Genomic DNA, 26395 nt, shown 5'->3' with positions numbered 1-26395 from the left:
CTTCCTGTGAATTTTTCCTGGGAGACTACAAACATCTGTTATGTGCATGGTATGCCTGCTATAACAAGTGAAAAAAGGATAAAAATATATATATATATATACACAAAAAACGTTATAGTAAGGTTAAATGTAAAAAAAAACATATAATAACAAAACGAATAACACTTGGCAAGTCCATCTATTATATCCATTTTATTTACATAGTGACAATCGCATGCTGTAGTAGTGAATTGAAATTGTACTGCAAACATTGATTTGTTTTAATTTTGTTATTATTTTAGGCAAAAAGTACAGCACTGTGTATATTTCTGATTAATGAAGTGCCAGACACTTTACATAACAACTTTTCTAGACACCCTGTTTGTTCTACCACTTCATCTTTTAACTGAGATGAGCCTTCGAAACAAACCTGCAAATAAGAGCAAAAATAATAGGAAATAATACTTTTTGCCCCTTCATAGTAAAAACTAATAGTAAATTCAGTATGATATAGCAAAGCTTATACATGAACTGATCCTATAAGTACATTTCAGATTAGTAATATAACATCCTGCTATTCAGACCACACTACGGGTTCAAATCCATGTTTTGAAAATCAAATAGGAGTGTTCTACAAGATGCGCACACTTGACAAATAACCACAATGATGTTATAAATATAGTTACGCTCTTTGTCGTTGAAGTGATCATCAAACAAAACTATTTTAACCACTATTGCACTTCAACCAGTTCAACCAACATTCAGATAATATTGGCTGTCCTTCTCAACGTATGATATGAACAATATAGTTTCAAACATTCTACGCGCAAACTCAGAAAATAAACGCCAAAGATATGCAGCAACAATAATGACACCACAACCAATCACACTGTCCACTACAACTACTCGCATTGCTAGGACATGTGTTATTAGCGATCGACTGGTCTTTCGTCTTGTTCTTTGCGTGTGGCTAGCGAGTAACTTGTACAGTTTTTATATGTAAGTACTGTACTTGTTGGTCTTTAAAATCGTGAGTGATGCTGGCCTTTAGGGATGGTTTGGCTCCGTACTGTGTGAAAAGGTGTTGGTAATATGGCCGCCGCTTTAACAATCCTACATCAATAAGAATGAAATCATTTAATAGGGTGTAGTGACATTGAGGGTGTGTCAGTCGAGTCCTACGTTGAGGTTGTAAGCGATAATTCAGTTATACCAGTGTCATAAATGAGTTGTTCTGTTATAAATTTTCGTTTTGAGAGGGCGTATTCAACTATTTCCCCAAATTGATAGTGAAGTGGCGGGAATGAATGAAATAGAACTAGTGCACTGTCTTACAGTTTTGCATGCACGAATTTAGCGTTTTGATATTCGGACGGCGAACACTTATTTTTCATGCAGTGTATTAGAGATTTAATATAAAGCATATTTGTATACAACCATGTTTGTTTAATATTTTTGTGCTGCATAGAACGTATTCGGATAGACATTGATTCGTTTTTTGTACTTATTGCGGTTTTTTTCTGTTGTTGAAAATTGAGGTTTTTAGGTTTAATGTGAAATTAAAGCCGACATGATACAAAACATTGGGTAAAATTTCACCAAAACCGACAGATAAAAACAACATTACATCATGCCCGTTCTGTCAATCATATTCAAACGATTATTGTGATCTTTGACACAATGCTGCAATAGTGTGCAAAAAGGGGTTTATGTTACTAAACACCCGCTCACCAGTATTGTTTTACTGTAGACTGATTATTATCAGGCTAGTGCACAGACAAGCTGTACCACATAACGACTGTTAGGCATGGAAAAGTCATCTCATGAATGAAAAATTATGGTGATCAATTTTTCGCGGCATTTTACTCAAGAGATCGGGCAGAAATATTAGTTTGAAGCACAAGTGTGTTACATGCATATTGCTCATTATGAGGATCAACCTTGCAGCCAAGGTTATTTACTTACCATTTTTGACTCCCGTGTGCGAAGCTGTTAGTGCGTCTGTGTGTGTGTGTGTCTGTACCATTGATATCTCAAGAACTAATTAACAGATTTCATTGCAACTTGGTACATAGATGTTCTGGGATAATTGGTTTTGATTGAAATCCGTGCATATTAATTACTTATTTTGCATATTAACTAACTAATTTTCATTTTTACTTGTTTCCCATGTACTATTATTCAGATTTCAATGAAATATGGTACACATGCTCTAGAACAGCGCACAGAAATTCTGTACATATTAGTTACCTAATTTGCATATTGATAAACTGATTTTAAGCATTTCCACTTGTCTCTCGTTTACTATTAAACAGATTTCAATGAAACATAGTACATTGATGCTCTGTGATATTACACACACGTGATTAGGTTCTGGTTGAAATTACCCAAATTGGACTTAAGCATTTTAACTTGTTTAGTGCATAGATGCCCGGGATAAAGCGCAGTACTGATTAGTATTATTGAAAATCTATGCATAATATGCATACCGATTATCTAATTAACCATATTAATTAGCCAATTTTAAGCGTTTCCACCTTTTTCTCAAGAACCATTGAAATTATGTCAATAAAACTTGATACGTATTAGATGCTTAGGGATAAGCCATATACATGTTCAGTTTAGTGTTAAAGTTTGTGCTTTCTATTTACTTAATTTTGACAAATTAAACAATTTATCGGGCTCCACAGATATCTTGAGTATCACTGATCATGTTTTAATGAATAGGAGATTTTAAATAATCCACATATCTGATTATTTCAGGATTGAAATCCATGCATATTAATTACCTGCTATTAGTTTCATATGTGTTTATTAATATGCATAACAGTAATGTACAAAGTACTGTTAGAGATAGATACATGCAATTGGTGCTATAAGTTTGTGGTCTGACATGATGTATAACCAAGATATTAAGTCATCATATATGGTAATTATTTCATAAATATTTATAATTGTTAAACCATATCTACTTGGAACAAACTTAATTATCGCTTGCAGTATTTTTAAATACAGTATTTGCTCATTTAGAAGCACGTTAGAAGTGCTTACTGTAAAAATATAGGACAAAGTCTATGGTCAAAATAAGACATATTTCAAAGATTTTGCATGCCATAATCCAAATTTTTGCTTTATGTGTATTGAAGATGTGTTTTTAATTTAGTATTTGTTCTTCATGCCTCCGGCATGAATACCTTCAAGTTTTTTTTCGAAGCTTTCTTTGATTTTTATTTGGCTGACCCAAAGTTGAGTAGTAGTGGTGACTCACTTTATCCATGGCGAATATTTTTAACATACTTACTATCCATGGCACCCAGTGAAAAAAATTGCACGATTTACATGGGACAGTGATATTTAGTAGCTTCATGACACCAGCATCGAATAGGAACTTTTTTTGGTTGTCTATATTGATCAGCATGGCGCGCATTGTGAGGCAAGTGTTATAATACATGTCACTGCGCAGCAAAGAAATATGATTTCCGACTTTAGCATAAAATTAAACTTTTCTTTTGATTAATATACGTTATTGTTATGCTATTTACACAACATATAGTTGACCTTAATAGGACTATAGGTTTTTCTTTAGGAAAGTAAAAATCCTAAATATTGAAAAGTTTTAGCTGGAAGTTTTTGTTTTCCTTTTGGTGTACCTCAATTTCTAAGCACTCTCGCACAACGTTTTACACCGATTTTCCCAGAATACATTTGTCTCCACTGATTGAACAATTTGCTGCTTTCCCTGGGCCTCTTGGAACAGCGACGCTAGATTGGCCGTTTTTTTTTTTAATTTTGCAAGCTGTAAACTTTTTTAAAGTATGTCAAAATATTTGTTTTCTGTGCTATGTTACCTGGTAAAATACGATACAGACTACCGGTTATTTTGCTTGTTTTAACACGTACATGTATTTTAATTGTCTCTCTATAACTAAGATGTTAGTCATAGAAGGGTTCACTTCAACAATTCTCTTTTAGGCTACATATTCGAGACCATGCTTCATTCCTTTATTTTGCCACTCGCTGATGTTCACACCTCTACATAGCTATAAAACGATTCATAATCGTAAATGTTGTATAAGGTTATTTTATTTCCACATTGAGTAGAATGTTGATATTGACGATGATCAATGATCAGAGTTACCAGGTTATTGTGGCAACAGCTTTTCTAAATACATTTACAATCAATGAACTGTACTGATTCAGCTATTGTGTATTTTAAAAATGTTAGTAGCATTAGCTTGCAGGAATGAGGTTGTGCTCCTTTGCCTGATTGAACTTGTTGTTGCTCGCAACTGTGTTTTACCCGTATTTGCATTTTCAAAAAGTGTTGGGTTATCAAGTATTAGCAATTAGCCGATTGGAGATATTTTGTATTTCTCAGTCAACAATTTGAAAAAAATGTTGGGTGACTGAACTGAGAATTGGTACTGCACCATTCATTCAAAATAAAAAATAGGAAAAGTGGAGTTGGGCGTTATTTATCACTAGCATTAAGACCCAAAACAACTACTAATTATGGATGGACTTACATTTTTATCACAAAAGTAACATGTTGAAATATTACTATTTTACAGTAATTGTAATTACCTTTCTTTGAAAATAAAAAAGTCAAAACATTAACGTGCAATTGCCGATGATGAACAGTGAATTCAGACGAGACTGCTATTCCAGCAATACTCGACGGCAAACCAATTGCTTGTTACTTACAAAGAAGAGACATTTAAAGAAGAGCTTCTATTGTGACCATACAGACTGATCTCCGGGAATATACATTATTCTGTGAAATCATCTACATATTGTGGTAGTTTTCAAAACAAAACATAGTAAGCAAGCTTGACCAGAAGAGACCGATAAAGAAGATCCCAGTGGTAGAAGGCCTCAACCGTGTATGCATTTACAGTCTCAAAATGACAAATCACAATTGGTGAATGTACAATAGAATAACAATCGGTGGTGTAGCCAACCATTCTATGCTAATCGGTTTGCTAGACAATTGCAATGGGTAAACCTAGAAAAGGGGGTATCAACTGTTCCAGATTATACCTCATATACCTCATATAACAAAAACCGAATTTGAAAGAAACAGAAAACATATCCGATGACATGGTAAAGGCTCTGATGACATCTCGAAACATGAAAATTATAAAAAAAAGGGCTCACATTGCATATACTTTATGTTTTCCGCATACTCTACAATTTATGTTAATTCTACTCCCAGCAACAAGAAATCAGACAAAAATAAGACGTTTCCTCGTTCTAGTAAAAGTTTAGTCATACAAACACTCAATCTCGCAACAGCCGCAAATCCGCTACACAATATAACCTGAAATATGATTGGGTCGTAAACCACAACATGCCTATAATTTAGACAAGTTGTATTACTCAATAGTCAACAGTCCACAATTTATTTGAAAACTACATAAGACAGTTCTTTATAAAGCACAGCTATACAACTCCACTGTGGCCTGTGGCGAAAGAAGATATTGACAAGCAAAATGGGAAAACATGAATGCCTATAAACAATTGGTCCCTTTGAAAATAATTTCGACATTCTAATGGAAACAAATTCTTTCCCGAATCGAATGATTTGGCAGAAGTGATGTCCTGCTCAAGTTGTGATTATATAGCCCATTAATTCTACCTTCAGTTAAACCAATATTCTACACTTTTACAAAAACATTCTCTTCTGGCGTATATACATTTCCCAGCTTTTACGATATGCTAGAACTCGGAGTACATATAGGAACATTGTCCTTCATACAAATATAGCCACTCAACATCTCTCCCCAAAAAATATGAGTAACTGATATTGATTTTGTTATGCAATCGTGTTGAGTCCATTCACCTGATGTCAAACCACTTACACTAGATAGCAGTTCATCGGCTTGAGATGAAGTGTGATTTGCATATATTTATGAGTACAACCGACGTGTTACTATTATTATTCTGTCGCTCAATTCTCTTATTTAATTTGCCAATGTATGTTTGTGTTCAGTTATGGCCTACAGTTAGGGAAAATAAAAGCTTAGCATCCATATGTTAGAAATGCTAACGGAGTACAGTGCAGTAACGTACTTATTATATATTAGCAAGGTTGAAATAGTTGTTTGTTAGTTATTGAATTGACTTTACATGCGAACACTGGCATTTGTTTCTTGCCATTTATTTCCCACATCACAAAAATTGTTTCACCGATCACATGACAAAAATTGGCAAATTGACTAAATCTAACAAAAACAGTATGTGAAATACAGATTGTAGACTGAAAAATCATAAATGTAACAACTGCAGGTGCCCACAGAATTCATCGCTGAGCTAATTTCAGAGTTTGAGGTGGCTGCCGGAGAATGACATCTTTTAAATTCCCCATAACCGAATGCGTGATCTGTAAAAGATAGAATGTTCCAGGTTTTCGACCTGTGACCCACACACGCAAACAAACGCCGACAAATCCTCAAAACAGGTGAGACAGATACATCAATCAAACAAATAAATATGAAACGCTGACTAAATCTAACATGAAATACGTAGATTGTAGAATAACAAATCATTAATTCAACTTTTCGCTGAATTCGATTGTTCTACGTATATTTATTTGTGCAGTAAACAAAATATTCTTATTCAATGTCGTCTGTCGCTCAATTCAAGGGTACACATTGATGTGTAGTTCATTGATGTGTATGTGTATTCACCAACCATAGTAGTATATTCAACTGTTTATTCTATATCATACAGTAAGAAACAGTTAGATTGAAGACTAACAAATCATCAATGGAAAAAACATCATATAAATTTCCCATAACACATTTCGTGATCTGCAAAACTAAAATGTTCCAGGTCTTCAATCAGTGAAACACACACGCCAACAAATATCCACGCATAATCCGTAAAACAGCTGAGACACATAAATCCACATCAATCAAACTTATGACAATAGAGACTCACAGAATAAATTGAAGGCCCACAGTTGCAATTGTATACACCACTTACAACTTTTGATGAAGCGCGTGTAGACGTTCTCCAAATACAAAGATGATCCGAGTTCTACTGATCGTTGCGACAATCATTGCATTGGAAAACCAGGGTGATGTGAGTAAATATTATATGTTTTCCCTCACTTGATTGTGTTATTAGATTAATCCCATGTCATTTGATTTGTCATACCATAATAATGCAGGGTGAAAATAGTTACATCTAAGTTTGACTTTATTACGTTATACTTCCATTGTTTTTATCATATTTATTAATATGATATTGCTAAGCTTCCTGACTGACTTTGATGAATAATTTTATAAATTTTATTATAAATCTATGTCGTTTCAGGCACACTTTATACCGTACTCATCACGTGAGTATATATAAAACACTTTGTTCGCTCACAAATGCCCAAATGAATTTTAACAATATTTGATTAATAAATAAATGATTAATATCCTCGGGAGTGGGATTATATGTTGCCAATAATTGAGATCATTATTTCGAATTAAACAGATTTCAAGATTATATAGTAGATATATAATACTGTCATAGAAACAAAAGAAAAAGGAAATACGATTCTCGCATGATAATTAAACAAGTCGCCTGTCAGACGTCGGCGACTGTTACAATACAGAACCACTATATATATAATTAAATATTTTGAGTGTTTATGTACATGTTAACAAAGATTTGTTTTTAATAGCAAATGATGCTGTAGCATTTTGGCCGCTGAATGATAAACATTTCCTTAATGACACGTCTGGGAATGATAATCATGCACAGGACATTTGGGGTAATGTAACGCTGATACCAGAAAACGCCAGGGGACGTAGATGCGGCGCTTATGAATTCCGTGGTAACCCCAGCTCGTATTTATTTTTTCCAAACAATGGTGCTTTCGACACGAAAAAGTCAACCACTATCATGGCGTGGGTTTATCCGTATGGTAATGCGGGTCCTATTTTCTTCTTCGATCCAAATACGACGGTTGATGGTGTTCAATTGAGGCAAATATTAAATGGTACGGAGTTGTATGCACGTGTTATATTTACTAAACGCAACACAGTTCCAGTACTTCCAATAGACATAAAGGTACCAGCGTTGTATGAATGGTATCATTGGGCTGTCGTGTACGATTTTGACAATCACACTGGGTATGCGTACTTAAATGGGAATTTCATAGCGTCTATAGTTCTCACCCCAGGAGAAATAGCAACTCAAGCTGATGCACAAGCAGGCGCCGCATTATATCCTCAAGAATGGTTTAATGGTCTATTAACTTGTATACAAATTTACAATAGAACATTGGATATATATGAAATACATACAGCCGCGCATCGTCCTGAATGCGAATGTAACGGTAAGACACAATATAATTTATATGACATTTGTAGATTTTATCATTTCAAATGACTAACAATAGGGACATTCATATATATTGAATTCTAATGTATCCCGTCTATATTCTTTCATTGTAGTGGGAGGTGACCCTCACATAACTACTTTAGACGGACGTGATTACAGTTTTCAAGGCATCTGTTGGTATACACTTGTAAAGGACTGCTCCAGCACCAACCCTCAGTTTGAAATCACCGCTGATTTAGCGCCACGAGACGATATTGGTGATCAAATTAGGACCAGAGCCGTTGCCATCAATGTTACAGTCGGAGATGAAAGCGTTGTCGTTGATCAGAACAATGTACCGAGTGTAAGTAATCACTTCCTTTAACATCAATTGTATGGTCAGTAGTAAGATTAATCCATATACTATTGCACATATTAGTGTTGAAATCAGAATTTTCAGCTACCTATATCATGTCTGTGTTGGTTGGTTGTTGTTGTTGTCCCGACAAAGACAAATATGACAACATGTTCGAAATATTATACAGTGAACACTGCCCACACCGACTGGATTGTAATACACAAATTGAATTTTGCAATATGAAATCAGCTATTAAGCATAGACTAACATATGATTAACTTGTTTTTCAGGAGAGTGATGACAGTCTCAAAAATATAAACATCGTACACGAAGGCGACAAGGCAATACTGACTTTCGAGTTGAAAGACACAACATTCAAAGTATTCTGGACTGGGAAGAAACACTTTTTTAATATTGAATTCACTGGTGATTATTATCGCGGAAAGATGTGTGGTCTGCTTGGTAATGCTGACGGTGATGCCAAAAATGACTTCCAGAAACCCAACGGTGTTATTGTAAAGGATCCTATTGAGTTTGGAGAGAGCTGGAAAGTTCAGGGCAAACAGTAAGTATCAAAACAATCAGAATATCATGATTGACGATCAGACGATTGATTGATTGATAGATTAAAATTTGTTTCACACTTTTTTCTTGCAGATGTTAATGTATACCACTGGACAGTCAACAGGTGCTCACAGGTCTCACTATATGAATATTATAAATGAGGCTTAATGTAGAAACGCAGATTCAGTTAAAGTGGGTTTGGTTGTTGGGTGTATACTAAGTTTCTATTCTCTCTGTTGGTACAATAAAGGGCTAGCAAAAGGGCAGAATTGTGTGTGTGTGATTATTGACATATACTGATGTGCCACTTTTGAGGAGAAAATTCCGCGTACTTAGAGAAGGATATTTTGGTTGCACGCGTAATTTATATATTCGGAGGTAAATGCAATCAATGATTCCGTTTGGTGACATAGATGAATCGGTGATACATATTCGTCGCTGAACTCTGAAACCCGCCTACGAAAATTTTCATTCCTCCGATTTGGCAACTTGGCTCAGAAGACATATTGTTTATTCTGTAAATAGCCAGATTGACCAATATGTCGATGTGAGGACATGGTATACAATACCATTTGAAAAGTGTTATATAACTCAAACAAGTTAGGAGAATTGTCAAATATGTATTTATGTATTAGTAAAATCGGTGAAAACGTATCTTACAAATGGGTAGAAGACAAGAAATAAACATAACCTTCCGTTGATCAAATGGCCCAACAAATAAATAAGTAAAATGACGTGAAATTAGTCATCCAAAATAGATCATGTTAAAGAACTGGTGGCATTTCGAGGGACAATTCTATACCACTAGTTAGTCCGATATATTATCATGGCATTCCGCTCGAGAAAAGATATATTTTCATGTAGGAATTAAGTTTGAGGAGTATAGATCCGTGGATTTTGATGAGATTTGATATCATTTGCCACTCATAGGGCAGCATTGAAAAAAAAGAAGATCAGATACGGTCTGTGCTATTGCCTTTTTAATGCAACGTTTTGTGATTCGGTCTAAATATACACAATTCTTTGAAGCCACTGGAAACACATGGATCTGACGCCCTGTTGTTCAAAACATCTGGGTATTATTATTAAATGGAGACACAAATCAAAAGGTCTAATTTTGAATTGAAATTAACAATCTTTTTAGAACGAGAAAATTGTTTTTGGTCAAAATTGTGCCATTACTGAAAATGTCTGTCCGTGCAAGGAAATCCTGTCTCGCTGTTTTTATAATGCTCTTAAACGATTATTCACGGTTAATCATTGCTCCAAATAAATAACTCGATTGGTTGGATCCAACCACATGAATTCCAATGGTCAATCCGCCACCAGGAAAAAATCTAGATTTCGTTTGAACTTAACTGTTACCCTTTTTGATTTGCTAGCACAGTTCAGTTGAATTAACGTAATTTGTTTGATTGCTTGAGTATGGTCCAAGTGTTACCCCAAATAACAACATCTGCTTTGGTTGCTGTGTATAGTGGAAACTCACTCAATATTTTACAATTGTTATCTTCGGAATGAAGATAAGCTAGAATGCTCCAACTAGATATTATCTTATATATCGAGCGGGTCGGTTTTTAATTAGGAAATTTACATCATTCGCGATTTATTTATATACATGCCGCCAAATACGGTGACAAAACTACCCTTTAGAGTACCAAAAATCATCCCCGAAACTACCCATATTCCAAGGTACTCCTGCATTCCATTGTACATGACATTGTCGCCAGCTATCGGTCAGTCGTCGTGGTGTAAACATCGTCAGGGCTCTCCGCAATGTATTTAAGGTAGAGATGCAGGTTCGTGGGCACTTGGGAGTGAATTTATTTTTATAGCTTTTTATTATCGAAATAGTCTTGGCTATAGATTGTAAATTTTTTGTAGAATTTTGAATAGTGGAACATACTCAAAAGACGATTATAAAATATAGATAACAGGTACAAACATTCTCGCTTTTGAATGCTTAGCAAGATTTAGCAAGCCTGTGCATAAATAATAAAAAAGAAACATGGTGAAAAAAGTAATGACGGGATCTCCATACTATGCACTATATTTAACGTTTTACAAAACGATAATACATTTAAATTTGGAACTGTTACAGCCATTTTAATGATGAGCACTAGCAAACTTCTTACTGAGTGAATTGTTATGCAAATTAGCAATTATCTCAGCTTCTTATTAGTGCACATCCCAGAAAAAATAGTTCCTAGACGCTTTGATCTTTTGTTTTGAAATTTTCATAATTGATTGACAATTTGATTATCTTCAAAACGCAGTAGGGGCATTGTTTTTGGTTGAACAGTGTTACAACAATCGTACGGACAACTAGCCTGGGTGTTAATTTATGCATAAACTTGAATTAGTGAAATTTAAGCTGCTGCCCAGCGAAATTGACAACTGGTAGACAGTTTTCAAGACGGCAATTTCTTCATAGTAAACATATGTACCCGTAAACCAATTTTGACAGGAAACAGAGACATGGTTTAAAGGCTATTTTTTAGAAGCTAATTTGACCAAAAAGCACATTTTCGTGCATATTTCAAACTACAGTGTCCATAAAAAAATGCTTACAAAATTTTTAAATTCATACAATAATCTTTCCGAAAAAATATAGTTTTGTGGACAAGGGAGGTCATCTTGGTTTCCTAATTAACTAATTCAAATACCTGTCAGGTAAACTGCATCTCTACTTTAATAAGGTTTGCAAATCTACCATCACAAGGTCGCGTTGATATTGAAAACGATACTAGATAGGAGCTACATGCGCAAATGCATTCACTTCGATGAGTATGTACCATCAATATTGATTTTTTTTTAATAGTCCCGGTGAACGGAGTTAAACAAACGAACTTGAAATGATACTTCCCATCCTTGTCTCGAAGATGCACCTATCTTTAACTTACCGCTTCAAAACCGAACTCTGGAAGCGTCAGTTTCGTTTTAATAATGTCGGGATCCGCACATCTCAAGGACACCTTAATACGCAATGGAATCTTAGTAAAGAATGTTTCTCAACGTTTGCCAAAGCAAAATGTTAAACGGCCCTAAATCATGAAAAAAAACATGCTAATTTATTAATATATAACATGATATGGGTAAATTTGATGTACATATATAAATAATTCAGGTGATAATTATATACCTTTTCACGGGATGTAGTATCCGTCAATAGAATAACTAGATTCTTTGGCGTGGGGTTGTTTGTTCCTTCAAAACACATGAAGCTGAACTTAAGACAGTATTTGTAAAATAAAATACTAGCCAGATTTGAAAGAGGCTGGAAAAACTGCAATTGCAACTTTTTTGAAATATATTCAAAACCTAATTGACAAACCTTTGTGAGCGTATCACTAACATTTAGTATCTTCATTTATCAATGTATTTCTTCATCTAAAAATGCTTTTAGTTACAGTTTGCACAATCTCTTGAGGATTGAACAATTCATAGTGATTGATCATCTAAAAAATTGTGAATGGCATCAGCAACAATTTTGCTTCACGCTTCTATAACGATATGGACGAAGTAAAAAGCGAATGAGATAATTTCAAATATAAGTTGTATTGAAAACTAACACTAAATGTCTTTCGCTAATTTTACTACCACTTTTACATCATAAACTACTGTTTACACCACCAACACCACAGTCCATACTGTGATCTAGATTCCATGAAGGACATGTCTTGCCTTCACTTCAAACCTACATTGGTCTCGTGAATTTTTTATTGTTGAGACAAGGTGTTCAATATAGAAGATAGAATCTCTCTTTCTAAAAGTGTTTATCTTATCTTCTTGAAATAGTTTCCCATTCTTGAAGGCGCATAATAGTGTTTTTTTCTTGGTTGATCAATGTAAATCGCTTTCCATCTTGCCAATTTAAAAATAAAACATTGTAGTGAAATAAACAAATCCAAGAGAAGTGTACCAAAGTAAGCGACATATAACTAACTGCGCAAGTCATTTTCAGAAATGAAGCATATTGGTTTAGTGGTTCAGAACCATGCCTCATAATGGAAGAAAAACTCACCTGGTAACGGTGCTTCTGATGAAGGCAGTACAAACTACTCACAAAGTGCTTGGTTTTCATTGCTCAATATACGTATGTGATGACACGACTGGGATTGACCGAATTAAACGGTTCAATTCCAGAGCTGTATGGCGGGCTGACATAAAATACAAGCGTCGAAAACCATTGACCGAATCGCACGGTTTTCGCTAAAGCCGGCTATTCATAATCGACGCAGGAACCTGTGCATGATCGTGTTAGAAATAAACTGTATTTCACTGCAGCGCATAGGACCTGGCGCCACCAATCAGCGTTGCTGTCTCAAAAGTGTGGAAGGGGGTCATAACAGGTTAATACGTGTAGGATTTTTGCTGATTCACTCGGAGTCAATAAAAGAAGGTCTATATTCATTGACAGGTGAATGGAGACAATGTAATGTCTAAATATTTGTGTTTTTGTAAACTGACAAAACTGTCGAAACTGATAACATATCGGGTAGCCCGTCCCGGTTTTCATTGCAACAAACACTACACATTTGACCCCAAAAGGTGCACAATAAACTGAGCTAATTTCAGATTTTGAGGTGGCTGTCGGAGAATGACATCTTTTAAATTCCCCATAACCGAATGCGTGATCTGTAAAAGATAGAATGTTCCAGGTTTTCGACCTGTGACTCATACACGCAAACAAACGCCGACAAATCCTCAAAACAGGTGAGACAGATACATCAATCAAACAAATAAATATGAAACGCTGACTAAATCTAACATGAAATACGTAGATTGTAGAATAACAAATCATTAATTCAACTTTTCGCTGAATTCGATTGTTCTACGTATATTTATTTGTGCAGTAAACAGAATATTCTTATTCAATGTCGTCTGTCGCTCAATTCAAGGGTACATATTGATGTGTAGTTCATTGATGTGTATGTGTATTCACCAACCATAGTAGTATATTCAACTGTTTATTCTATATCATACAGTAAGAAACAGTTAGATTGAAGACTAACAAATCATCAATGGAAAAAAACATCATATAAATTTCCCATAACACATTTCGTGATCTGCAAAACTAAAATGTTCCAGGTCTTCAATCAGTGAAACACACACGCCAACAAATATCCACGCATAATCCGTAAAACAGCTGAGACACATAAATCCACATCAATCAAACTTATGACAATAGAGACTCACAGGATAAATTGAAGGCCCACAGTTGCAATTGTATACACCACTTACAACTTTTGATGAAGCGCGTGTAGACGTTCTCCAAATACAAAGATGATCCGAGTTCTACTGATCGTTGCGACAATCATTGCATTGGAAAACCAGGGTGATGTGAGTAAATATTATATGTTTTCCCTCACTTGATTGTGTTATTAGATTGATCCCATGTCATTTGATTTGTCATACCATAATAATGCAGGGTGAAAATAGTTACATCTAAGTTTGACTTTATTACGTTATACTTCCATTGTTTTTATCATATTTATTAATATGATATTGCTAAGCTTCCTGACTGACTTTGATGAATAATTTTATAAATTTTATTATAAATCTATGTCGTTTCAGGCACACTTTATACCGTACTCATCACGTGAGTATATATAAAACACTTTGTTCGCTCACAAATGCCCAAATGAATTTTAACAATATTTGATTAATAAATAAATGATTAATATCCTCGGGAGTGGGATTATATGTTGCCAATAATTGAGATCATTATTTCGAATTAAACAGATTTCAAGATTATATAGTAGATATATAATACTGTCATAGAAACAAAAGAAAAAGGAAATACGATTCTCGCATGATAATTAAACAAGTCGCCTGTCCGACGTCGACGACTGTTACAATACAGAACCACTATATATATAATTAAATATTTTGAGTGTTGATATATATGTTAACAAAGATTTGTTTTTAATAGCAAATGATGCTGTAGCATTTTGGCCGCTGAATGATAAACATTTCCTTAATGACACGTCTGGGAATGATAATCATGCACAGGACATTTGGGGTAATGTAACGCTGATACCAGAAAACGCCAGGGGACGTAGATGCGGCGCTTATGAATTCCGTGGTAACCCCAGCTCGTATTTATTTTTTCCAAACAATGGTGCTTTCGACACGAAAAAGTCAACCACTATCATGGCGTGGGTTTATCCGTATGGTAATGCGGGTCCTATTTTCTTCTTCGATCCAAATACGACGGCTGATGGTGTTCAATTGAGGCAAATATTAAATGGTACGGAGTTGTATGCACGTGTTATATTTACTAAACGCAACACAGTTCCAGTACTTCCAATAGACATAAAGGTACCAGCGTTGTATGAATGGTATCATTGGGCTGTCGTGTACGATTTTGACAATCACACTGGGTATGCGTACTTAAATGGGAATTTCATAGCGTCTATAGTTCTCACCCCAGGAGAAATAGCAACTCAAGCTGATGCACAAGCAGGCGCCGCATTATATCCTCAAGAATGGTTTAATGGTCTATTAACTTGTATACAAATTTACAATAGAACATTGGATATATATGAAATACATACAGCCGCGCATCGTCCTGAATGCGAATGTAACGGTAAGACACAATATAATTTATATGACATTTGTAGATTTTATCATTTCAAATGACTAACAATAGGGACATTCATATATATTGAATTCTAATGTATCCCGTCTATATTCTTTCATTGTAGTGGGAGGTGACCCTCACATAACTACTTTAGACGGACGTGATTACAGTTTTCAAGGCATCTGTTGGTATACACTTGTAAAGGACTGCTCCAGCACCAACCCTCAGTTTGAAATCACCGCTGATTTAGCGCCACGAGACGATATTGGTGATCAAATTAGGACCAGAGCCGTTGCCATCAATGTTACAGTCGGAGATGAAAGCGTTGTCGTTGATCAGAACAATGTACCGAGTGTAAGTAATCACTTCCTTTAACATCAATTGTATGGTCAGTAGTAAGATTAATCCATATACTATTGCACATATTAGTGTTGAAATCAGAATTTTCAGCTACCTATATCATGTCTGTGTTGGTTGGTTGTTGTTGTTGTCCCGACTAAGACAAATATGACAACATGTTCGAAATATTATACAGTGAACACTGCCCACACCGACTGGATTGTAATACACAAATTGAATTTTGCAATATGAAATCAGCTATTAAGCATAGACTAACATATGATTAACTTGTTTTTCAGGAGAGTGATGACAGTCTCAAAAATATAAACATCGTACACGAAGGCGACAAGGCAATACTGACTTTCGAGTTGAAAGACACAACATTCAAAGTATTCTGGACTGGGAAGAAACACTTTTTTAATATTGAATTCACTGGTGATTATTATCGCGGAAAGATGTGTGGTCTGCTTGGTAATGCTGACGGTGATGCCAAAAATGACTTCCAGAAACCCAACGGTGTTATTGTAAAGGATCCTATTGAGTTTGGAGAGAGCTGGAAAGTTCAGGGCAAACAGTAAGTATCAAAACAATCAGAATATCATGATTGACGATCAGACGATTGATTGATTGATAGATTAAAATTTGTTTCACACTTTTTTCTTGCAGATGTTAATGTATACCACTGGACAGTCAACAGGTGCTCACAGGTCTCACTATATGAATATTATAAATGAGGCTTAATGTAGAAACGCAGATTCAGTTAAAGTGGGTTTGGTTGTTGGGTGTATACTAAGTTTCTATTCTCTCTGTTGGTACAATAAAGGGCTAGCAAAAGGGCAGAATTGTGTGTGTGTGATTATTGACATATACTGATGTGCCACTTTTGAGGAGAAAATTCCGCGTACTTAGAGAAGGATATGTTGGTTGCACGCGTAATTTATATATTCGGAGGTAAATGCAATCAATGATTCCGTTTGGTGACATAGATGAATCGGTGATACATATTCGTCGCTGAACTCTGAAACCCGCCTACGAAAATTTTCATTCCTCCGATTTGGCAACTTGGCTCAGAAGACATATTGTTTATTCTGTAAATAGCCAGATTGACCAATATGTCGATGTGAGGACATGGTATACAATACCATTTGAAAAGTGTTATATAACTCAAACAAGTTAGGAGAATTGTCAAATATGTATTTATGTATTAGTAAAATCGGTGAAAACGTATCTTACAAATGGGTAGAAGACAAGAAATAAACATAACCTTCCGTTGATCAAATGGCCCAACAAATAAATAAGTAAAATGACGTGCAATTAGTCATCCAAAATAGATCATGTTAAAGAACTGGTGGCATTTCGAGGGACAATTCTATACCACTAGTTAGTCCGATATATTATCATGGCATTCCGCCCGAGAAAAGATATATTTTCATGTAGGAATTAAGTTTGAGGAGTATAGGTCCGTGGATTTTGATGAGATTTGATATCATTTGCCACTCATAGGGCAGCATTGAAAAAAAAGAAGATCAGATACGGTCTGTGCTATTGCCTTTTCAATGCAACGTTTTGTGATTCGGTCTAAATATACACAATTCTTTGAAGCCACTGGAAACACATGGATCTGACGCCCTGTTGTTCAAAACATCTGGGTATTATTATTAAATGGAGACAAAAATCAAAAGGTCTAATTTTGAACTGAAATTAACAATCTTTTTAGAACGAGAAAATTGTTTTTGGTCAAAATTGTGCCATTACTGAAAATGTCTGTCCGTGCAAGGAAATCCTGTCTCGCTGTTTTTATAATGCTCTTAAACGATTATTCACGGTTAATCATTGCTCCAAATAAATAACTCGATTGGTTGGATCCAACCACATGAATTCCAATGGTCAATCCGCCACCAGGAAAAAATCTAGATTTCGTTTGAACTTAACTGTTACCCTTTTTGATTTGCTAGCACAGTTCAGTTGAATTAACGTAATTTGTTTGATTGCTTGAGTATGGTCCAAGTGTTACCCCAAATAACAACATCTGCTTTGGTTGCTGTGTATAGTGGAAACTCACTCAATATTTTACAATTGTTATCTTCGGAATGAAGATAAGCTAGAATGCTCCAACTAGATATTATCTTATATATCGAGCGGGTCGGTTTTTAATTAGGAAATTTACATCATTCGCGATTTATTTATATACATGCCGCCAAATACGGTGACAAAACTACCCTTTAGAGTACCAAAAATCATCCCCGAAACTACCCATATTCCAAGGTACTCCTGCATTCCATTGTACATGACATTGTCGCCAGCTATCGGTCAGTCGTCGTGGTGTAAACATCGTCAGGGCTCTCCGCAATGTATTTAAGGTAGAGATGCAGGTTCGTGGGCACTTGGGAGTGAATTTATTTTTATAGCTTTTTATTATCGAAATAGTCTTGGCTATAGATTGTAAATTTTTTGTAGAATTTTGAATAGTGGAACATACTCAAAAGACGATTATAAAATATAGATAACAGGTACAAACATTCTCGCTTTTGAATGCTTAGCAAGATTTAGCAAGCCTGTGCATAAATAATAAAAAAGAAACATGGTGAAAAAAGTAATGACGGGATCTCCATACTATGCACTATATTTAACGTTTTACAAAACGATAATACATTTAAATTTGGAACTGTTACAGCCATTTTAATGATGAGCACTAGCAAACTTCTTACTGAGTGAATTGTTATGCAAATTAGCAATTATCTCAGCTTCTTATTAGTGCACATCCCAGAAAAAATAGTTCCTAGACGCTTTGATCTTTTGTTTTGAAATTTTCATAATTGATTGACAATTTGATTATCTTCAAAACGCAGTAGGGGCATTGTTTTTGGTTGAACAGTGTTACAACAATCGTACGGACAACTAGCCTGGGTGTTAATTTATGCATAAACTTGAATTAGTGAAATTTAAGCTGCTGCCCAGCGAAATTGACAACTGGTAGACAGTTTTCAAGACGGCAATTTCTTCATAGTAAACATATGTACCCGTAAACCAATTTTGACAGGAAACAGAGGCATGGTTTAAAGGCTATTTTTTAGAAGCTAATTTGACCAAAAAGCACATTTTCGTGCATATTTCAAACTACAGTGTCCATAAAAAAATGCTTACAAAATTTTTAAATTCATACAATAATCTTTCCGAAAAAATATAGTTTTGTGGACAAGGGAGGTCATCTTGGTTTCCTAATTAACTAATTCAAATACCTGTCAGGTAAACTGCATCTCTACTTTAATAAGGTTTGCAAATCTACCATCACAAGGTCGCGTTGATATTGAAAACGATACTAGATAGGAGCTACATGCGCAAATGCATTCACTTCGATGAGTATGTACCATCAATATTGATGAGATTTTTTTTTAATAGTCCCGGTGAACGGAGTTAAACAAACGAACTTGAAATGATACTTCCCATCCTTGTCTCGAAGATGCACCTATCTTTAACTTACCGCTTCAAAACCGAACTCTGGAAGCGTCAGTTTCGTTTTAATAATGTCGGGATCCGCACATCTCAAGGACACCTTAATACGCAATGGAATCTTAGTAAAGAATGTTTCTCAACGTTTGCCAAAGCAAAATGTTAAACGGCCCTAAATCATGAAAAAAAACATGCTAATTTATTAATATATAACATGATATGGGTAAATTTGATGTACATATATAAATAATTCAGGTGATAATTATATACCTTTTCACGGGATGTAGTATCCGTCAATAGAATAACTAGATTCTTTGGCGTGGGGTTGTTTGTTCCTTCAAAACACATGAAGCTGAACTTAAGACAGTATTTGTAAAATAAAATACTAGCCAGATTTGAAAGAGGCTGGAAAAACTGCAATTGCAACTTTTTTGAAATATATTCAAAACCTAATTGACAAACCTTTGTGAGCGTATCACTAACATTTAGTATCTTCATTTATCAATGTATTTCTTCATCTAAAAATGCTTTTAGTTACAGTTTGCACAATCTCTTGAGGATTGAACAATTCATAGTGATTGATCATCTAAAAAATTGTGAATGGCATCAGACAACAATTTTGCTTCACGCTTCTATAACGATATGGACGAAGTAAAAAGCGAATGAGATAATTTCAAATATAAGTTGTATTGAAAACTAACACTAAATGTCTTTCGCTAATTTTACTACCACTTTTACATCATAAACTACTGTTTACACCACCACCAACACCACAGTCCATACTGTGATCTAGATTCCATGAAGGACATGTCTTGCCTTCACTTCAAACCTACATTGGTCTCGTGAATTTTTTATTGTTGAGACAAGGTGTTCAACTGTCTCAAAAGTGTGGAAGGGGGTCATAACAGGTTAATACGTGTAGGATTTTTGCTGATTCACTCGGAGTCAATAAAAGAAGGTCTATATTCATTGACAGGTGAATGGAGACAATGTAATGTCTAAATATTTGTGTTTTTGTAAACTGACAAAACTGTCGAAACTGATAACATATCGGGTAGCCCGTCCCGGTTTTCATTGCAACAAACACTACACATTTGACCCCAAAAGGTGCACAATAAACTTTCTTTTGATGGTCAGTATTAAAAGCTCGTTCACAGAAAAAATTATCTAGTAACATGTTCATTTCGATATTCCACCATTTTAATTTTACTAACTAATGTGTTTCTATCAGGACTTCTGATTGGGTGATGAAAATGAGCTCAAGTGAATTCTATAATCGCTTCAGGACGTACGACATACAATGAATTGTGGTGAAATCTAACAAAGGTTGATGTTGAGGCTATGGCTGAATAAATGGTCCTTGGCTGGCGAAGATGGTCGGAAACAAACACACTTATACGCGTCTGGGACAACCGACACGCAATAAAAGGTGAAACTAATATGGTAATTTCAACTTGGCCACCTGACTTTAATTTTAAAAATGACACCACTGTTTACCCTTTCACTTAAACTTTCGGGTTACCATGGAAGCTAACAAAACTTGTTTATTACCCGATGCACACCAAGCAGTAATTAATGGTATAATAACACGTACGCTAAATTTAGCAGCGTTTGACGACGATATAAAATCAGTACTATTCAATGTATATATCTGACATTTTAAAGGAGCCCACTTGCGAAATACTCATCACAACTGAATCAATAAAAGATACAATATGCTCAAACAATCATTTTTACGATGACCTTAAAGTGGTAGCAAACCAATTGAAAAACTATCGTTTCAACCAACACCTCACTAAGTCACAAAAAGCGCATATCATGAAAGGGATTAATACAATAGAGAAATATATATGTACCAGTGCCAGTTTATTAAAACAAATGTAACTATGGCAACATTAATAATCAGTAATATTCAGTAATATCGCTAATAACCATTATGGTCATGGCCATCATTATTTAAGAATGCAACAAATCCTGATATTATCTTCACAAACATGTACTTTTTTAAATGTCCAAGTGTTTATCACATTCTCAATGAAACCATTTTTAACAACCCCGTTTTCCGTGAACTGCTCGTTTTTTTAAAACCAACGATAATAATCAGTGATTTAATTGACGGTGAAATGAAAGCATGGCTGTCAAATGCGGATTAACACAGTGTTTTTGAATTTAACAGGCGTGACATTTTCAATCTTCGTTTTTTTTTAATGGCGCGTCGCTTTGATGGCAGGCTTTATTACAGGTGTTCACTATGTGATGGCGCAGTTTCATCCAGCATATTTTCCTTGACTGCTCCACTGTAACTGACCTGTTGCTTTTTCATTCGACCAATTCGAACAGTAACAGTAGTCCAAGTTGCCTTCATAGCGGTATTGTATAATACCGCCTCCCAAATCATACAGATATCTATCCTGTCAAGTATAGTACATTCTCTGTTTACAAGTGCGGCTGTTGTTATGGGTGACAGTCAGATCTGAAATAGAACTTTACACAAAAAGCTGAAGGTAAACTTTAATCTTGATCTCGCTTTTTACCACACATGCCCAATAAAAGGCGCACGTTAATTGTTCTGCTTCAGTTGTTTAACCAGTCGTTTCCCACCTATCACCTGACACTGTTAATTACATTCATGTTTACGTGTGAACGTTTTATGGCATGAACGGCATCGGATTTCTTTGAAAACTTTTTATCTCAATTTGAATGATTAGTTCTTGACTAGAAGCCAAGATTCAGTTATGATTTGTGTTACAGTGTTAAATACGTAATCCATGTCATCCAGTTGTTTGAATTGAAAGCCATTAAACATCTAGGTATAATAGTTACGTTTGGGATTATTCTACATTTCTATTGTTAGAAGTTAGTTTGCAACTGATACTGAAAAATCCATCAATTGATATGTTTTCTTTCACTGTTGTATTATGAATACTTGAGCTTAAGTTTAAGGAGACTAAGTTTAGTAAATTGTTAGATTTTTTTTAAAAGTAGAACATAGTTTATTATTAATAATTGACTGCAGGGAAGCAGAATGTTATCCAGATGATTGACTGGTGGTTTGAAATTTTAGCGTGAGTGAGATTTGCATTTACATTGCTGTCATCAACTTTGAGGGGTGCTATATGTGATATTCATTATCGACACAAACCCATTTAAAAATACCGTCTCCGGTATTAGCTGGGTATTTAAATTAACTAAGACCGGATAGGTAAAAAACGCATGATAAAGTCGGTGTGAGATTATTTTATTTCATATTTTGTTGTTTTGCTTCATGAGCAAATTATAAAGCAATCACCATGTGGTACACATATCTAATCTCTTCCTGATTTTACTTTGTTCATCTGAGTACTTACCAGCTGTATTTTAGGGTACTTGTCAAATCGTTTCAGGTATTTGTTTTACTTCCCTGGTTAAGTACATGAATCAACTTTAGAATACATATATTTACATCAAAACTGTTCCAAAGCACACGCATCATGTTTAGTTGACCAGCATTCGAAATTGTGTATTTTATTATTGATTTCAGACGTTATTTACTATCTAACTTATCCATGATTGCTTAATTAGCTCACAAAATTGTCTAGCCTTTTCTTATATCATCTACTATGAAAACACTGTGATCCATGTAAACATTATGAACACTCTACACCTCTCCTAAAATGAGTAACTACTATTGATTTTGGCATGCAATCATGTTGAGTCCATACTTTGGATTCACCAGATGTCATTTTATTCACAAGAGATGTAAATTCATCAGCATATGATGTGATATGGTTTGTATATATTTACGTGTAAAACCACAGGGAGTTGGACAAACTTATGTATTTTAATAAATTATTAAATAATAAAATGTTATATAACTTTTCTTTTACTCCTCCCCCCTTCCTGGTATCGATTTCAAGTAATCACTGATATTTTTATACCACTCTTTTCTTTATCACAATCTTTGTTACACGCTAATGTTGTATATGCAAATTTAACGCGCGATGTAGACACAACCTATTATAGTAAAATATCCCAAGGGTTGAAACGCGCCAGGACTGTGGCATGAGCACAACCACAGGGAATTGGACAAACTTATGTATTTTAATAAATTATTAAATAATAAAATGTTATATAACTTAGCGCGTAACAAAGATTGTGATAAAGGAAAGAGTGGTATAAATAAAGATCAGTGATTACTTGAAATCGATACCAGGAGGGGGGTAAAAGAAAAGTTATATATATATAACATATTATTATTTAATACTTTATTAAAATACACAAGTTTGTCCAACTCCCTGTGGTAAAACCAACAGAATGCTTTTATTATTCAATGTCGTCCATCACTATTTATATTATTTGTTATTTATATTGACAATTCATAGAAATTATTTTAAGGTATGGTTTTTATTCACACGTCCAGTTATTCCCTACATTTAGTGAAAATTAAGGCTCAGCATCGTTATGTTGTTTGAAACACTAACGGGTATGCGAAGCCATGTTTAAAATATATATCATACAGTAGCAAGAGCAAGGCTGGAATAGTTGTATTTTACTAAATTCACTTAACATGGGAACACTGACAGTTTTCTCGCCAAAAAATTTTTTTTTGTCATATTCATTAAAAATCTAACACTAGCGGTATGTGAAATACAGTTTGCAGACTAAAAATCATAAATGTACATCTACAGGTTACCACTGCATTCCACTGAGATAATTTCGGATTTTGAGTTGGTGACTGGAGAGTTACATTTAAATTTCCCATAACCAACTGCATGATGTGTCAAAGATAAAATGTTCCAGATTTTCGACCTTTGACTCATATACACGCCAACAATCGCCCACACTAAATCCGCAAAACAAGGTGCGATGGAACATCAATCAAACATATCAAATGGATAGATTTGTCAATGTTCACTAAATCTATCTCGAAATATGGATAGCAGAATAACATAATAACAATGCCAGATTTTTAATTGTGAACCGAGAATAACATCGTGTAATTTTCCCATAATCCACTGCGTGCTCCACAAATATAGAATGTTCTAGGTTTTCAACAAACATCCGCACTAAATCTCCAAAATCTCCGGGTGAGACACATATATCCGCATCAATCAAACTTATGACAATAGAGACTAACAAAATAAATACAAGAGCTCCGCGTTCTACTGATCGTTGCGACAATCATTGCACTGGAAGGCCAGGGTATGGTGAGTAGATACACATTATGTTTGGTAAATAACGTGTTTACCTCGCTTGATCGTGATATTAGTTTGTTTCCGTCTTCTCATTTGATTTGTCAGATCGTGAAAATTTTAATATTTCTATTGTGTATATAATATTATTTATTAGTATGGTATTGTTCCGATCGTACTTTAGTCCTGAAAGAAATACTTTGTACAGATCTATTATCCTGATTTTGCTAAGCTTCCTGCTGACAAAGCAGTCAATGCATTCTTCCTTTGATGAATTATAAATTGTATGTGTGCGTGTGTTTCTCTTGTCATTTTATTATAAATCTATGTCGTTTCAGGCACACTTTACACCGTACTCTGCACGTGAGTTTATATAAAACACTTTGTTCACTCACAAATGCCCAATTGAATAACGATATTTGTTATTATTTGCCAAAATACGAGTATAAATGATTAGATTTTACCAATAATATTAATCACCATTCCGAATTAAAGGTAATATATTTCAAGATACGATAGTGAATATATAGTACTATCATATAAACAAATGGGTAAAGAAACATGATTCTCGCATGATCATAAAACAAATCGCCTGCCAGTCGTAGTCTTTTCAAAAAGGTGGTTCATTGTAATGTTTATTTTACGACTAGTACACTACAGACCCACTAATCTATATAATTTAATATTTTGAGTGTTAATATATATGTTAACGAAGATTTGTTTTGTTTTTAATAGCAAATGTTGCTGTAGCATTTTGGCCGCTGAATGATAAACATTTCCTTGCTGACACGTCTGGGAATGGTAATCATGCACAGCACATTTGGGGCAATGTAACGCTGATACCAGAATGCGCCAAGAGACATAGATGCGGCGCTTATGAATTCCGTGTTAACCCCACCTCGTATTTACTTTTCCAAAACAACGGTGCTTTCGACACAAACAGGTCAACGTCTATCATGGCGTGAGTTTGTCCGTATGGTAATGCGGGTCCTATTTTCTTCTTCGATCCAAATATGACTGCTGATGGTGTTAAATTGACGCAAGAAGAAAGTACAACACCAGGGGAGTTGTATGCACGCGTTGTTTTTTACTAAACATTAGACATACATGTACCAGCTTTGTATGAATGGTATCATTGGGCTGTCGTGTACGACAATCACACTGGGTATGCGTACTTAAATGGGAATTTCATAACGTCTCTAATTCTCACCCCGGGAGAAATATCAACTCAAGCTGATGCACAACAAACTTCAAATGTCGATTCCAGGAGTACGCCCGGACGGTAGTCCTTTAACTTGTATTGCCCAATTCCTGGTACAGTCTTGTTTCCAATTATTGGTAAGTATATATATAAAAAGAATATGATATATAATACAGCAATCAATTGGCCTGGGATGATGTAAATAATAATATTATTAAATAGCCAAAAATATAAATAAATAAATAAATAAATAAATAAATAAATAAATAAATAAATAAATAAATAAATAAATAAATAAATAAATAAATAAATAAATACAAAGCAGACAAGAATACTTACATAAAAGTTTGATCTTGTCGTCATTTCTGGTTCCAATACATTTTGTTCATAATGGCTTCACATATCAACTGTTTACAGCAGATCCTAGA

General features: G+C 34.7%; 2 protein-coding genes and 1 long non-coding RNA gene across 3 annotated transcripts in view; 2 read left to right on the top strand and 1 right to left on the bottom strand.

The window, feature by feature from the left end:
- Positions 1-173: 173 nt before the first annotated feature.
- The window catches only part of LOC146747498 (uncharacterized), a 50184-nt gene continuing 23962 nt past the window's right edge, over positions 174-26395 (bottom strand). Inside the window, exon 2 of the long non-coding RNA XR_014928943.1 lies at positions 174-409. This is a non-coding gene — a long non-coding RNA (uncharacterized LOC146747498). The remainder of the gene's footprint in view (positions 410-26395) is intronic.
- LOC102806351 (uncharacterized) lies at positions 6938-9489 on the top strand. The gene is made up of 6 exons (XM_006825045.3): positions 6938-7065; positions 7300-7324; positions 7658-8314; positions 8433-8662; positions 8947-9221; positions 9314-9489. Exons 1-6 carry the CDS (start codon positions 7009-7011, stop codon positions 9318-9320), a joined length of 1251 nt encoding a protein of 416 aa, XP_006825108.1. The 5' UTR covers positions 6938-7008; the 3' UTR covers positions 9321-9489.
- LOC146747499 (uncharacterized) lies at positions 14437-16987 on the top strand. The gene is made up of 6 exons (XM_085496789.1): positions 14437-14563; positions 14798-14822; positions 15156-15812; positions 15931-16160; positions 16445-16719; positions 16812-16987. Exons 1-6 carry the CDS (start codon positions 14507-14509, stop codon positions 16816-16818), a joined length of 1251 nt encoding a protein of 416 aa, XP_085352915.1. The 5' UTR covers positions 14437-14506; the 3' UTR covers positions 16819-16987.

The sequence above is a fragment of the Saccoglossus kowalevskii genome, chromosome 3 (assembly GCF_978046115.1).
Source record: "Saccoglossus kowalevskii chromosome 3, keSacKowa6.1, whole genome shotgun sequence".
NCBI lineage: Eukaryota > Metazoa > Hemichordata > Enteropneusta > Harrimaniidae > Saccoglossus > Saccoglossus kowalevskii.
Note: the sequence above shows the minus strand (reverse complement) of the source record. Positions and strands in the feature narration are given on the sequence as shown.

Coding starts and splice junctions, on each gene's coding strand:
- LOC102806351 (XM_006825045.3), top strand. CDS start 7,009: ATGATCCGAGTTCTACTGATCGTTGCGACAATCATTGCATTGGAAAAC. Junction 8,315..8,432: donor TCCTGAATGCGAATGTAACG/GTAAGACACAAT, acceptor CTTTCATTGTAG/TGGGAGGTGACCCTCACATA. Junction 8,663..8,946: donor ATCAGAACAATGTACCGAGT/GTAAGTAATCAC, acceptor CTTGTTTTTCAG/GAGAGTGATGACAGTCTCAA.
- LOC146747499 (XM_085496789.1), top strand. CDS start 14,507: ATGATCCGAGTTCTACTGATCGTTGCGACAATCATTGCATTGGAAAAC. Junction 14,564..14,797: donor CATTGGAAAACCAGGGTGAT/GTGAGTAAATAT, acceptor ATGTCGTTTCAG/GCACACTTTATACCGTACTC. Junction 16,161..16,444: donor ATCAGAACAATGTACCGAGT/GTAAGTAATCAC, acceptor CTTGTTTTTCAG/GAGAGTGATGACAGTCTCAA.